We start from the raw sequence: 16,785 nt of genomic DNA on the forward strand, positions 1-16,785 counted from the left end.
TTCTTCCCTTTGGGTGCACTAATATGATATTGGTGCCAGTAAGTTGTGAATTTCATATTCTGTTGAATGTGTCTTGACAAACCGTAAGCATCAGAATAACTCAGTGTGAGGCAATAGGGTCAAACGTCAGTTTCAGAGATGAAGTGTGAGGTCAGTGTCAGGAAATGTGGGTGCATGTGAGTAAAAATGCTATGCCAAGTAGATAGGATTTTAAAGACAAAAACTGTTGTTATGCAGTTGACACTTTATGCAGTAGGTGGCTGTAAGCAACATTTCCACAAGGGTCACTTGCTCTGCTAACCTGCTTAATGTAACAATGTGATACAAGCAGTCAGAATGGAAATGGAAATGTTGTGACTTGATCATCAAACGCCAACTGCTGCAGACATATTGCAATTGCATATCACCGTTAACTGACCAATCGTTAATATGTTTATTTCATCAATATTATTATATGTTGTTTACTTGTGGCTGCAAATTTGATCATTCTTTATGATCATTCCCATTAAATTCTTGTTCCTTCATCAATTATTTTATTTCCCCTGCACAAGAAAGGAAGATGAACAGATCTCAGTTTGATACCTCAATTCTTTCTGAGATTAAATGGGGAGCAAGTACAGGTATATTTCTCCAAAGAAAAAGAAAGAATATCACAAATGTCTACATTATAATTTCAGAAGAGATCGCAACAATATCACAAACAGAGCTAATATGTGGCAAGTTTGCAGTCAAAAATCAATATCGAAGATATGATCTCAAATATTTCTCATCAAATCCAGATTACGCTACAATCTACATTCATTTTACACCTCCATACATGTATGTTTCTATGATAATAGGCCTACAAAAGATAATAAATCCACCTAAGAGTCATGCCTGCTATACTTTTACTTTTCCTAAAAGTATTTTTTCTGTTTTATTTTGAAATATGACAAAAATGTTCTTGACAACCTTTGTGAGAGCCAGATCAAAAAGGCCACAATAATTTTCAAAGATTACTTGGATTCTAATCATTTCGGCGCGTGTGTTTCTTTTTTAAAGACTACAGAAACATGTCAAATACTTAAAAGACCAAACTCGACATACAATCCTTCGCCAGCAGAGTGCGAGCAATCATTCTAATATTATCACGCTCATTTCTGCCTCCTTGGCTATGATGAGGAAACCAGAACTGTACCAACATAACAGTGGGGGAATCATCCTTAATCCTGATTAAAAATCGTTTGTTTGTCATTTATTAATCCATTCCAACTGCATACACTTTCATAATATATATGGCGTGTGTAGGGTCCAGAAAGACTTGCTGTTTTTCCTCATCTACATTGTCGCCCCTGTTCCGTGCTTGGCGATGGTTCGCTCCGTTGCTGTGCTGCTGGATTGAGTCGCGCGCATTGGGATTGTGAGGAGCCGAGCGCGAGGACGGTCACCTCAGCTTTGAAGAATCTGAGGTGATTAAAATGTCTAATTAAAACAGCTTCCTTGGTTTTAAATTACGTGACAAGTCGCTCTTTCTGGTCTTTAACGCGCCGTGAACGTTTGAGGTAAGCGAATGAAGTGAAAATGTCATTTTTGACACGATTAAATTAGATGGAAAATCTGTTTACACATTCAGCTAACGTTAGCTGGCTAATTATTTAGCAGCCGGCTTTGATAAACACTATAACAAAAGTTATTAAAAAAAGACAGTGAACATGGTAAAAGATGCTTTTTAGAACAAAGCAGTGATGGGCATAACTTTTGTGGGATTGTCATAGTGTAACTGTTACATCCGCTTTCTATTTTAATGTCACGGATTTAAACGGGCTTCATAAGATCTCTCTGAACTGTGTCAGTCTATGAATGACTGTCTGTGTAATAACCTGGTTTACATCGTAAACGCTATAAATAACCAGGGAATTAAAACATGAAAGGTCTTAAAAACCCTATTTACATTGAAGATTTGTGTTAGTCAGTGATGACTGTCGTCTTCGGTCAGTCTGTATGCATAACAATCTGACATAGCCCTTTATTTAATTTTCTATGGAATGCAATTTTGGAAATTTTAATACAAATTTTAGATAAAGTCAATTTTCTATCTCTGAACCTTTATGCATTTATATTGTTTGATATGCTTGGGTACTTTTACCTTTGTTTTGATCTGTTTAATAAATATATTCTGCATCAACACTTGGTGTTCAGGTTGCAGTGTTCCATAATCATCTGATGTTATTTTTCTGCTCCTATTTTCCAGAACATGTATTGAAGTTCATTGAAAAGAGAATTTCAAACCTGACTGTCAAATAATCAGCCTGACTGTGTAAAGAATCTACAAATTCATCACTGATTGTTTGTGTTTTCTACCACCTGCACAGTGCATGATCTGAGTCCTCCGGAGATTCAAATGGCTTGCTGTCTGAAGGACGAGCTTGTGTGTTCCATTTGTTTGAGCATTTATCAAGACCCGGTGAGTTTCGGCTGCGAGCACTACTTCTGTCGTAAGTGCATCACTGAGCACTGGAGCAGGCAGGAACATCACGTGGCGCGGGACTGTCCTGAGTGCAGGAGGACCTTCACGGATCCCCTGCTGTCCCCGAGTCTGAAGCTCTCCAACATCGTGGAGAGGTACGCAGCGTTCCCGCTGGATGCCATCCTGAACGCACAGAGAAACTCGTACCCGTGCAAGGATCATGAAAAGGTCAAGCTCTTCTGTCTGAGCGACAAGAGCCTGGTGTGTTTCTTCTGCGATGAGCCTGCTTTGCACGAACAGCACCAAGTGACGACCGTTGACGATGCCTATGAGGAAATACAGGTGTGTTTTCTTCGGGTTGTTAAATGTCGCCTTGCCATCCTTGTTGTTATATTTGACAAACAAGCTCTTACTGTTTGCATTGATCGGCACATTGTTTTATAAGGTCCCACAAAGTTTGACTGTTCTGTAACAGGTAATGAGAAGCAATTATTACAGACACAAGGTGTCAGCCCACAAGGAATGTCAGATTTTGCCTAAAAAGTCAGGCTGCTTTATTTTTCACATGTTAAGAAGGCGAAGAATGCAGAATCTAAACACTTTGTTGCTATCGTCCTTGGAAGGTTTCTGATCAACAGGGAGTCTATACCTTTATATTCATATAAGAGATACAGATACAGGAAAATAATAAAATTATGCTTCTGATTCACATAAAACATGTTCCGAATCTCAAAATTCTAGTAACAACCAAGGCTTTTTTAATAAGATGTTTGGTTATTCAAGAGCTCTCAAAGCTTCGTGATGCTCTTTGTTAGGTTCTCTTTATTTAAAATACTTCCTGGTCAGTAGAGCTAGTCATAGCTTGTATGTAAACATTGCTGTAAAAGTGCTATGCCTGTCAAAACTTGATATAGACTATAGGTTTGCTTGTAAGATCTGCTGCAGTGTGCACACAGGCCATCCAGACATTTGTCTTAAAGGTTTTTGAGACCTTATTTCAAAATGTGCTGCTAAAGTAAATGTGCTTTCTAATCTTAGCTGCAGCGTGTTCAAAGCTGACTGTTCCTTATACTCAATGAATTTTGTGGTTACACATATGCAGCATTACACAATAGTAATCTGCACTCTGTATGAAGTTCTGCTTATTGTGTACTGGATTTCACCTTGAATTTCTGTAATTTTTGTATGCACGCAAAAAACTGCCCATCCGGGTTTTTGTAACCGACCACAAGATGATCGTCAGCTTCTGAAAAAGCTATGCAACTAGTCTTCCAAATAAAATGTTTATATTTATGGATCAGTGTAGTAGTACACTATACTGCTCTTTATCTTAACAGACACTAAAGTTTGACATATTGGTCGTTCAGCACCTTCATCGAAGTCTTGATAACACACATCAGAGGCGACTAATGGGGATGCTTGTGTCTAGTGCAATATCATAGCCTTATCTGTACGACTCCTGTTGACGGAAAGTGAGAAGGTACTTGAGGCAGATAGAAAACAGTAGTGACATGGATGCTATTAAGACAAGCAAATGCAGGGGAATGTTTGAATTAAAAGATGTCTAATATAGGTCGACAAGTTTGACCTTGAAACGTAGACACAGTGATGGAACGTGTTGTTATATATGTGTTTTATTATAATTTACTTGTCTTGTAATTATAACAGCACCACTTTCTTTAGCTTTTTTAAATTACAGAAACTCAGCTAAAAGTGTGTAATATTGTTGGAGAATTAATTGGAGCAAGTTGCTGCGGTTGTCGGACAATTAGCAGCCGGCTTCAGAGACGCTCTCCAGGGACAGATTTATAAAGCGCTTAATTCCCTTCCTTGTCTTTAGAGATGCACGGATCGAGGGACATGTATCCTCTTCAATACTTCAAAAGTTTTAAAGGTGCACTGCACACTGAAAGCCTCCGTCATGAGCAAATGCTCCCCATGAGAAACTGCGGTCTCTAATGCCAAGTGTGTACTTGATAAACACACTTTGCCACAATTTGGTTTCACACAACAAAGAGCAAATTGCAAGGGAGTTCCTTAGCAGCTCTTGGGTGCTAATGAAACTGTTTATCCTCAACAAACCCTTTTGGCTAAATGAGGTAATGTGTTTGAGTCTGGATCTGAGCGTTGATGTGGTTTTATAAGATTTGGAATAGCATGGGAATTGATGAAGCACTCCGTAAGGTTTATTCAATAAGCAGAAGAGAAGCTTGCTTTGGTTTCTTTTTAACTTTGAAAATTATCAGTTATTAAACCTCTTTTCTAATCCAAGTGTACAGTTTTATGTACATTAATGCTTTTTATATATTTTATAATCTACAAGGTTAATAGTAAATCAATGTATTATAGTAATGTTTTTAACTCTTTTCCTATCTGCTCGTCTCTTCCTCCTTGTTTGTTCTCTTTAGCTCTCACAACCATGTTGTGTTATCATTTCTTTTACTCACTTGATTCTTCAATTTCATCTGAGCTCCTCTGTCTATTGCTCTCCCTCTCTTTTTCTTATTTCTCTTCTCATTTATTCCCATCACTCGTGTTGTAATGACACCTATAGAGGCCAGACACCTCTGTTTCAGCGGAGATTGAGTAGAGACTGAGAGGATCGTGCTGCTGGGAGGGAAAATAAAAATTCTGTGCGGGTGTTCCATCACCTCCACAGAAGCAGGGAGCCTTGATTTAGGAGGAATGACAGCGGAACTTGACTGGTTCTCATTTCATGTGACGCAGGTCTGCTTCTTATGGCATGCTAATAAAGAAGAGTTTTGTTTTAGAAAGCGAGAGGCTATTCGATGTTGCTATTGTTATTGAAATATGTTTTTAGTTAGTTAAGTTAGTTAAGACCAATTAGCTCAAGTACTAAAAGAATCTTCAGTGAATTCAGTAAGGCATCATAACTCTAAATCATTTTGATTCACATCTCATTAGTTCTCTCATTTGTAGTCTGTGCAGTGTGGTCTCAGCAGGCTTATACGCTTGTTTCGTACGTGATGTTTACGTTCCACTGAGGTTTGTATAAAGTATGCATGCAAGAATTCTGATGCAGGCAGATCTCAGCGAAGCTGTGTTTTAGCTGCCCGACTTGCTCTTGTTGAGCGATAAACATATGTTGTCTCTGTTTGCCTTGTCCTGCAACGCTGTGAGATTTGGATTTCGCCTGTTGCTGTATACGCTCGCAGTTGGCTGTTTGCGTAAGCTCTTTTACATGGCATGTCTCACCCCTATGACCTATCAGACTTGCGGGATGCGGCAACAGCATCTGTTGACGGGCATTTGCTCATATTTGCTTTCTGTCCGGTCCTCTTTCCCAGGTGCTTATGTTACATTTCTAATGCATCTGAACATTATCCAGCCCGATAGCATGTAACGGTGCTCTCAGTGTGTTTAATGTAGATGCTAAAGAGGATAGGAATGGATTTGTATGGTGCTCTGAATTTTGCTTCAGGGGAGAGTGGGTTTTGACTTCAAACTAATGGACTCTTAGTCCTAAGGGGCCTAAGGCTTTTGGTCCTTGGTGCAAGCCCTCAACAAATGTCAGCACTTGCATACTTGTGTGTGCGTCTGCGCAATGATGATGTCTGTTTTAGTCCTGTTTTATGTTGCAGGCAGAGCTTTTGGTCCTTGGTGCAAGCCCTCAACAAATGTCAGCACTTGCATACTTGTGTGTGCGTCTGCGCAATGATGATGTCTGTTTTAGTCCTGTTTTACGTTGCGAGCAGTTTATAATAAATGGGGTCTAAAAGGAGGATATAAAAACATATGAAGCTTGTGTTCTTGTCAATGTACTGTTTGTTATACTTCAATAAAAATGATGTGTAGTTTGTAATATTTTTATGTTTGCCATGCTGCATTCTCAGCTGCTAGCGTGTTAGCTGAGGGACATTGGCGAAACAAAATCTAAGCTGTGAATATGTGTGGGATGAAAATGTTTGATCTGGGGGAGCTTAATGGTTTTTGGTGGAGGCCTCAAGTGTACCCCAGAGAGTCTTTTTGGGGTGGGTTTAGCTGAGGTACTGGTGGGAGATAGTTCTGCTTTTTGTCTCCTACAACCCAAACGCCCATTCTGCTTCATACAGTGTGTGTTTGTGGTGTTGGCGGAGGACTGATTCTAAAAGAAGGTTTAGTGAGTCATCTTATGGAAATCATGTCCACATCTCAACTAGCTGAGCAGTTGCTTCATGATCGGAACTCTTTGCTATCAGCAGACACTAAATTCGAGAGACATTAGAGACATTAACTGTCTTGACTGGTGGTGTTTGTTGTGTCTTCAGGTTTCAAAACTAAGAATTTTCTTCTGTAGTTTAGGCTTTGTCTGTGAGCATCTTCTCGCTTCTGTCCATCTCATTGGACCTGAAGTGTGGTACTGAAGAGCTGCCAGCTTAAAGATAACTTGTGACCAATTCTACACCTATTTTTCCCTTTCACCCTCCCTGGTTTATCTTTCTTTCTTTCCCAGACAACTTGCTTTAAAGGAACCTCAGCTCTTCAGGTCAGTCAGAGTTTTTAGGACTCTGTGAGATTGTTACTAAGGGATGTGATTTCCCTCAGGTAGGCTAACAAAAGAAAAATCAGCGGGTGGTCCGGCGAGTTGTCACTTTAATGCAGAATCATAGCCGCGGGGAAAGGCAGAACGGTCATGTTGCATTAGACGCATTACAGCCTGTAAATGCTTGGCGGAATGCCTAATACACTATGACAAAGCATGCAGCTAACATTCTCTATTGCAGGATGCTTTTTACTCCGATTGAGGGTGACCACGCGGGATGAGCTGGGGGTCGTTTTGATTCCTTTATAGGGGTAACACAGATGACTGAATTCCTTCTTATAGATGTGGGAAAAGTAAGATGTGTCAAGAAAACACATCATTTTTTCATAATTTGTTCTGTATGCTGTTTAAGATGAAGTAGTGCTTAGGGATAGTTTAAATGGTCTGACATTATTAGTGTGCTTTTTTTACAACGTTCATTAAACGTTAAAAGACTTGATACAGTCTAATCCTAGTTGACTGTATACTTTATGAACAACATTTCCCATATATTTTCTTACACGCATACATAATTAAGCTAGCATATACTTGCCTTTTTTTAAGAATTCCCAATACTGCCGTTGCATTAAACATTTCATCATTTCATCGCCTTAGGCGATTCACATATTTATGTTTTCACTCGGATGCATGTTTTTGAGTTTGTAGTTCACTGGAAGTGTTGTGGGGTTTAGCGGCTGAGAACATTTCTTTGTTTACAGCGGCATTGGATTGTCAGGTCAGTTCCTACACAAGACTGCATTTGGGAAAAACGGATTTGCATGTCATCTCGGGGAAGTGAGTGTGAAAGTGGTCCGCTAAACCTTTGAAGTCTTTAAACGCAGCGTTACACTGATCTTTAGATGGGATTGTGAGGGTAGGTGGGAAAGCCTAAAGTTCAGAGCAGTCTAATACATTGTCATACATTTGACATCTTTTTTTTCTGGTTTGTCAATGGTTTTATCTCTCTGTAAAATTATGATTTGAGGCACATGCTCTAATAACAGTACGTTCATAAGTTTACCCTTGACCAATATTGTGAAAAGCTGTTAAACAGTTGTGAATAACATAAAATACCATTTAGCTAGAATACAGTTGACCCTCGTGCAAAAATGTGCTTTTTTTATTAATGGAGTGAGTATTGATATAAAAGCCCAGTCTTGCTCTGTACAAGAAGTAAGAATGAGTGTAATTGATTTTTCATTGAGCTGTGTTTGTTCAAACTACACATCATGCTTTTAGGCTCTCGTTGATGACAGCAGACGTAGATCTCTTCTTCTAAACACCCCCATTAGGTTTGGGAATTAGCACAGATTACTTGACCATTGTTCTGTGGCCAGCACTGGACTAGGATGTAATCTGCTCTAATTCCTTTCTGTGATTAGCTCCAGATGACTCAATTAGACAGTGTGTTTATGGGTAGGTTAGTGCCTCACATTAAACCATTTTGTATGTTTGCTAAACATCCCTTACTGAAATTTTGTCAAGCAGATGGGTAGCAGAATGAAGTGAAGTCTCTTGCCCTCAGTACAGTACCTTTACTCTGCCGTTTTGTAGTGGTGATGTGTTCCGGGCCGTAGGGAAATCACGCTTAAGCTAGCCAGACCGCCTGCGGCAAGCTACAGGGTCTGGACGCATCTCTGTGTTTCATCTGCGCCCCAGCTGCCCCTTTACCGTTCCACACTGCGCTTTTCCGTCAATCCGTCAGGGGCCCAAAGCAAATTTTTTACTTCAGATCAAGGCAGTTTGTTCAATATAAATGTCCCACCTGGTAAACAAACCTGAGATTGTTCTTTGAAAATGTCCCATCTGATATCACACCATGTGCTTTTCAGGAATGTTTTAAGAGGCGGGAAGCAGCAGGGATGTGGTGATTTGATGCACAATTATTGTGATTATTTGTTTAATATTCAAAATATAGCATTAGTGTTTACCCAATATTATAGTATTTTCAACTTCTCACAATTTTGCTCTAAAGAGAACTTTACCTAAAAATATGGTGGAGAATGTTGGCAATATTGTCAAAAAAGCTGTGTATTAAATCTGAAATCACCAAAAGTCTTCATCCTTAACTTCAGATCCAAATTGTTAAATGATTTGCATATTTATACTTGCGATAATTGCACAAAAATTGGTTTGATGAAGTAAAGATGAATTGTCTTTTAGTTCAGATAATAGAATGAGCTCACTGTCATTTCAGCCTCATTACTTCTTTATTACCCTCTTGCCCGGCACTCGAGTGTTGAATGTGGTTTATTGACCTCTCTCCTTCATGGCATGCTGATACAAGGAAACTCTTTTTAGCACGTTCTCTACATAACACTTGATGTGGAGCAGATGAAATCTGCAGCGCTTTACGGCTGCTGGACACAAGGCTCTGTTTAGATGTTTGTTTTTGTGCTTTACCTCTTAAATTCAGTTGCAGATTAACCTTTCCAAAAGCACTGTTTTGGATTTCAACACTACATGACTCTAACATTAACCCTCCAGCTTGTATTTTTTTATATTCTAATGTGTTTTCTCTTATCCCTGGTTACTGTGCACAGACAATCTGAGGAAGGGCATTTAAAACTAGGTCACCAATTCTTGTAACATGCATTTTGTGACCTTATAATTCCTGGCTAACAGTTGGGGTTTTAGGAAAACCAATTCTCGGAAATGATCATTGTTTTTGCAATTTTCTTTGTCGCTGCTTAAATGTCCAGTGTGTAATTTTTTGGAGGATCTATTGACAGGAATGCAATATAATAATATACATAACTATGTCTTCAGAGGTGTATAAAGATCTTACACAATGAAGCGTTATGTTTTTATTACCTTAGAATGAGCTATTTCTATCTACATACACCGCGGGTCCCCTTGCATGTTTTCGCCATGTTCTGTCAGCCGTCGTAGTGTTTCGAACAGGAGGGGTGGAGTGAGCGGTTGGTTGTAATTTGCAACCTTGCCGCTAGATTTCACTGACCGGACCTTTAAAATGACACACTTACCTTTAAGAATGGATTCATGGCATTGTAGGAAGATTCAGCTTGAATGTGGAGCCAGTCTCAGATGGAGCTGTTAGTGACCATTGCTAGGGTCACTGGACCCATTACACTCCTCAGCGAGTCAGTAAATGGAGGCTGCTTGTCTGGTTTGATGTCTCTGTTTCAGCTGCTGTTCTGTTCTGTTCAAACATCTTTGTTGTCCACTGAGTAACACCATTTATTGTGAAACAGCTGTTGAAACCAGCACTTTATCCCCTGCAGGGCAGGAAAAAGATTACTCCAGAAAGAGAAACTTTGTAAGAGAGGTTTGTGTATAATCTATATATCTCTGAGGGGCCATATATGTTGTCAAGGGTTTTCTTAATGCCATATTTTTGGCATTACAAGACCTGGTACCTTTTGTATTGAAAGTGAGGCAAAAATCGATAAAAAAAAGTACCAACATTAAAGAACTGATGGAAACTGTATATTTGTTAAGTCTTTAGTTTAGGATTTAAAAATGAAATGGAGTAGTTCACTATAGGGATGTCGTGATAAACCGACGATAAATATCACGTGATTTATGCACAGATTTTGAGTGAAGTACGGGAAAATGCTGCTGCATCCGAAAGTCAGAGGGCGCTCTCGTGCGGAAACTCCAAATACGCACTGCAGAAGAAGACCATAACACATTCTAGAATCTAGGAAATGCCTATGGACATCTTTTTATCACTGTTACTCAAGCCTCATCAGGTATTTTGATGATAATAAAGTATATGATCATGTGACGGGTGTTGCTTTTTCAAATGCACATTATAAGCGACTCAAACTCGCACTGCTTTTAGATCGAGCAGCATTTCCGACTGATCCCAGAGCCGTGCTTCACGGACAAGCTGCGCGTTAAAAAAAATATCGACACATTGCATATCGCAGCCAGCTTGATTTCAATAGGATTTAGTGGTATCGCGATAAATTATTGTGCAGCCCTAGTTCACTATGAAAATAAAAATTTCATGATAATTCACTCACCCACATGTCATACAAGCCATCCATGGGTTTATTTCTTCCGTCGAAAACAAATTGAAGCTTAACTGTTTCATAAAAGTTTAATTTAACTGGGGTGAAAAATACTGTAAGCATGTATTCTGGGTAGGGCTGTGTATTGGCAAGTACCTCCCGATACGATACATATCACGATAGATGGGTCACGATACAATATATTGCTATGTATTTCGATACGATACACATTTGCGATATATTGCAATACTTTAAATAGAAAATGTGAAAAGTAGAGCTAGAAATACAAAATGCAGTGCACCACCTGGGGTTTTCTGTAAGGATAAGTGTAAAAACATCCCTTACCTCTGCAGAGTGGCCATGATGTGCGATGCATGGACCTTTAGATCAGAGCTTCGGGTTCTCAAACTGTGGATTGCGCCCCTCAAGTGGGTAGCACAGGGGAATAAGGTGGCTCACGCAAGTCACTTGGCTGTTGTGGTGCATTACAGGTAAAACACTGAACATGGGCAGTATAAAACCTCTGGTTCATCAGTGCTGTAAATGTGCTGGTGTCACATCCGTGAAAGCACAATAAATGTCATTGTTACTTTTCTTAATAAACTTTTTGTCTAATGCACTGCAGTAGCCAAGTGACTTGTGTCATGACTTGCGAAGCCTACAAACAGCATTATTTTACATAACTCATTACTCCATTACTTATTTTGAAAACCAAAGCACACCCACACATCAGCTCTGAGAGCTCCAAGCGTTCTTATATTTTTCGCCACGCTCGCTTCCACTTACTTTTGGCCGTATGTATATGACATGATTTTAAAAATATATATCGATAGTAGAGGTATCACTATCGATACACTATTGAAAAAAAAATTGCGATAGTTACATGTATCGATATTTTTGCACAGCCCTAATTTTGGGTACAGAGTCCCAATGAATGGAGGGAACAGAGCTCTCTTTAATCTCAGTTAGTCATGAAATGGTTGTGAGACTCCATAATTTACTCCCTCCTCACTGTCTGTTTTTCAGTCTCAATCTTCTCATTCCCACTGTAAATAACCCTTCACCCCATGCTTGCATCTCCGGTCTGTAGGATCGCGTGGATGTCTCTTCCCGTTCACAATCAGGATATACGTGTTACAGGAAAAGCAAATTAGGCTGGATGATCCAATAAAAATGGTATTCAGTTTGGAATGTTTAGTTGAATTTGACAGCATGTCAAGCGTTGATGATGTGCGCTGATGCGTTTGAGCAGCCTGGACCCAGAGGATGCTGTTTGTTTATATTCTCCTGAGTTTCAGAAGCACTTGATAGCTACTGTATCAGGGTCTTTCTCTGTTTGTTCAAAAAAGATCTCTCATCCAAAACTTGTAAACTTCACTGGGATTAAGCTTTTAATAGTTTGTCATAAAAGGAAAGTTGCATCCTATAGCTCTTCTTACAGCCCCAGGCCCATATAAAAAACGTCATTGTGCAGACGATCTGCATTTCTTTAGAAACTGGTTTGCTGCTTTGTCCTTGGAAACAATAACACAATCTCATACAGGTTTAAAATGGTCAACCGATATGTCAATTCTGCCTAATTTTCCGTTTTATTCCTTGTTCGTTGTGGAGCGAGTTTAAACTGTTTGCATCTCTTTGTTATTTTCTGGTTCATAAAGGACCATCGTGACTCCAACAAGTCCTCTTGGCAGCTTTCAGCAGAAGCAGCAGGCGACACATGCGCTGCCTGCCAAAACCACGGGTTCTCTAATGTGACAAATCAACAAAACACCCCTCATACCCTCCATGTTTAGTACCTTTTTGTTAATGGACAAATCTGGGTCTTTGATCTATATTCTGGGAGCCTTCCCAACCACCAATTTCTAAAAAGCTCCCATTATTAATATTAGCATGCTGATGTGTATTTACTTAGTCATGGCAGTAGAAGTCATGAGTTTGTTGGAGACTGTTTGCAGGCAGATTCTTTGTCCAGAACTGCATACATTTAACCTCTAGAGGAAACACTTGACTTTTCTCATTTGAATTTACCTTGCATCATATATTTCAGAAATGGCTTCCACAGCGTCATCCACTGTCAGCTATCGTGACAAGAAAATGGGGAATAACGTGTAATTTCTGTCAAGCTATGAGTCACTCTTAACCACAAGGGAAATGAGGTAGATATGAAATGGCACAGACGCAGAGGAAGAGGCTGAGGCAAGAATGACAGCTTGCTCTGACATCCCTTATGATTATATTTCATGAAATCTTCAATTTGTTTTGAAATTCAACCCTTGTTATAGTGTGTATAATGTAATGGCATTTCTGATCCATATTAGAGTGCGGAAGCCATTTTCACTCCATTATGTTGTTTTAATCTTGTTACAGGAAAGATAATCTGAACCACAACCTTTCCCGATGGTCACTTCTTTGATGCGTCCAATCACAGTTCTCTGTCAGTTGGAAACCTGCAGGCATCCATCTTCCTCTGTGAGACTGAAAGGAAGGGCTAGAACAGAAACAATAAAGGTCGGATTTGTCCATTTGCGAGCTGAAGGTTTATTTATTATTGGCATGTAGCATTCAGCCTGGACTCTCATGCTGTCAGACACGACAGTGATTGACACCAACTGTAAGTCACGGTTTGTAGAACCGTCGCTTGTCTCCAAACAAGGTCACTTCATATTTAATGGTTCTGGCAGTTATTTTATTTTTCCCCCTCAGACTTTTGTGCATGCCAGTGCGGTAACGTGAACGCAATTGAGATGAGTCCTTTCATGGCAGCCCCATCTGCGACCAAACAGCACACACTTGCCTTTGGTGCATTCAACTCTGTTTTGATATGGCGGTTGACAGCATGCAAATCATGGAGACACATTCAACGGTGTCCAGGCAATCCGATCAGTGTTTGGTGTATGAAATCTACGAAGTACAGGCTTTAGATTGTGTCGCAACTGTATGCCGTGTCAGTGTGTTGTGGCAAAGATGACGTGCTTGGACTGCAGGGAGCAGCTCTCTCTCTCTCTCTCTACCAACACGCTGCACGCTCTGCTGATAGCATGAGGCATGAGAAAAGCAGCCATAAGCTTTTGTGGTGCTGTTTGAGCACATTTTCATATGTTGAAAAGGAGACTGGAGCTGTGAGGTTTCTAGCCAGACTTGGCAGTTCTGTTTTGCATTCAGGCATGTTGTGTTTTTTTGTCTCGCATTTCCTCGCTCTCATTTTTATTCGGTTTGTGTTTAATAAATAATATACAAGGGTGCTCATTATAGCAGTCAGAAGATTTTGTTCCCCTGTGCATCTCCAGGTGAGCACAGCAGGGCGTCCTTCACTGACATCTCACAGTTAGCACACTAATGGACTGTGTAGAGCGCAGATACAGCAGAATCATCCAACTCATTTTAAGTTAGTTATACAGTGAGGTACAAACATTTGTTAACTGCCAAGCAGATGTAGACAAAAGTTAATCTGGCCATGTTTAAAGTGCTGACTATTGAATTGAAATTAAAAGCTTTATTTATATTCAAAGCAGCTTTGTAGAACAAGAACAGAAACACACTTCTGACTGCACATCAGTTCAAATCTATATCAATGTGCCAAATTGCATTGTTTATAGAATGATACTTTGGCAGCCATAGGGGGCGATCACATAGATCGTGCTTTTTATGTTCGAAAACGCGAGGCGCGCCGCGAAAAGAGCAGCGCGCAGTGTTTTTTTATGTGGCTAGGAAAGCTCAGAGCAGTAGGCGGCAAAAACGTGACGCGCCCAGTGCGCATAAGCAACGTGCAAAACGCTCCTTGCCAACTGAAAACAATTCAAAAGAAGCGTGGCTAACAGCAATAAACGCTTTCTGTGTGATCGGCCCCATAAACTGCCTGAGGTTAATGAATAAGCTTTTTTTACTTGGATGAAGATTTGTTTATTGTCATTTAAAAAAAAATTGTTAAACAACAACTGTTTAACTTTGTTAATTTATTAACATAGCCTACCATGTTGATCATGGGAATTTGTAACTATTTTACGAGGTTACTAATTCGTAAGGATTCGTATGATGTGAATCGTACAAAAATGTATTTATTAGAAAAACGCAATACTGAAGCCCTCCCCTAATCTTAACTGTCACTGGCACGAAATCGTCCAAAAACATACTTGTAAGATCATACGAATTAGCGACCTTGTAAAATAGTTACCAATTCCCATCGGATTGTGAGATAGTTTGGCATGTGTTGTATACCAGCACAATTCTCAGATTTGATAGAAATACAGCTAGTATGAATTAAAAATGTGTTTTATTAAAGTATTCAGGAAACCAGGATTTGAATGGGAATGGGATTGTCAAGTCTAGAGTTGAGTTGTTTATGAAGATATTTTCAGAAATAACTTTAAGGGATGTCTAGCCAAAAGACGTGCTGTGTCTTGTCAAGTCTTTCACGGCAATGGCTAAATGATTCACACGTGGCCACTGCCCTTATGATTCACGTTTGTTCTATGTGCTTGAGTTGGTTTGATTGGGCCGTGTTCTGGAAGGAGCGCAGATGACACATTTGCTGTCTGCTTCAGATGTGATTTACAAGCTGGTCATTAAAGGGGTACAGCTGAACCGGCCTTGCGTACCCAGGCTGTTTATTGCTTTGAATCTTGCTGCCTTGCAGAATTATGACATAGACGCACACAAGGTTATGCCAAAATGTCCTTGATCGTGCTCCCTTCAGGCTTTACGCTGATGAGAACCATGTTGGATGACTTAAAAAAAACTTTTAGTTATGGCAACAATACACTGTTAGATGCCAGTTTGCAAGTGAGCGTTCTGCATTTGACGTCGTCTAAAAAGTGTTTTTCAGTAATAGAAATGAGTAAAAGGATGTTCATCATCACAGCGAGTGACACCCGAATGGTTTTATGGACGTTCTGTAATTCACACTCCAGATTCATCAATAATGACAGAACACAGTTCTCCACGCAGTGTACTTGATCTCTGGGGTTGAAGTAGCATGCACAGATCTGAGCGTGCCTGGTGCTTTTCATTATTTATGCACCCTTGATTATCTCCTTCACTCTCATCATCTCCAGCAGTTGGAACGCATCTTTAGCTCCTAGGCAAGTGCTTGTTTAATGAACCTTTCAGAAGGTTTATGGAGAGTAGTGGAATGGAGTTCAGCAGCAGGGTTCTTGAAGTTAAAATGCTATTTAAACTCTCCATTGTGAAATTGAATTTTAGCATCTCTGTGTAAACCGTTCAAGACAGACCTCCATAGAGCCTCGGGGTTGTTAAGTGATTGTATATGCTCCCGTAAAAGCCAGAACTTTGTGTGATTTCAACTACTTAATTTATAAACTATATATTTTTAAGTGCCAAATTCTCAGTGAATCAATGCACATAATCCTGAATCCAAATCCACCAATCATAGAAGATGCTTGGAAACAGGTTTGCACGCATGTTTGTGGGGAGTTTTTGCAAGCTAGACGGATAATAAGTTGTGCATTAAAAAGAGGAAATCTGATTGATTCATTTAGATCATGCACAATAATTAATGAGATGAGTAAATTTTGAATACAATGTTCAAATGATTAATTTTAGAGCTGTTGGCTTGGTTCAAGGCTTGAAACTTAGAAGAGTTTTTTGCTTAGGCAGAAAATAAATGGGAAATATGCTTTAAAAACCCAGGTCAGTGTGTTGTCAATGAGTATTTTTTATATAGAAAGATTTTTTTTTTAAAACAGCGTCCTTTCTCAAAGCCTAAGCAAAGCAATGAGCAATGAATGCAACGAATAACTGTAGGAATGATTCATTTCAAAGATGTGTGCGCACATAAATTATTGTTTTCGGAAACTGAGTTCTCTGGATACACTTTGAAA

General features: G+C 39.6%; 1 protein-coding gene across 6 annotated transcripts in view; it reads left to right on the plus strand.

Annotated features, from left to right (window-relative positions):
• The first annotated feature begins 1,344 nt into the window (after positions 1 to 1,344).
• trim62.1 (tripartite motif containing 62, tandem duplicate 1) overlaps positions 1,345 to 16,785 on the plus strand; it is a 29,664-nt gene continuing 14,223 nt past the window's right edge. For 5 of the 6 annotated variants that reach the window (XR_008965034.1, XR_008965035.1, XM_057361518.1 and 2 more), the window contains exons 1-2: positions 1,405 to 1,541; positions 2,352 to 2,788. Coding sequence is in view for 4 of the 6 variants with exons in the window: in XM_057361518.1 (XP_057217501.1) it covers positions 2,381 to 2,788 (408 nt within the window). In the remaining 2 variants the exon portion in view is untranslated. Of the gene's footprint in view, positions 1,542 to 2,351; positions 2,789 to 16,785 lie in introns of all 6 variants that reach the window. The other variant, XM_057361519.1, reaches the window with a different exon arrangement.

Source organism: Triplophysa rosa, linkage group LG20 (genome assembly GCF_024868665.1).
Source record: "Triplophysa rosa linkage group LG20, Trosa_1v2, whole genome shotgun sequence".
NCBI classification, from domain to species: Eukaryota; Metazoa; Chordata; class Actinopteri; order Cypriniformes; family Nemacheilidae; genus Triplophysa; species Triplophysa rosa.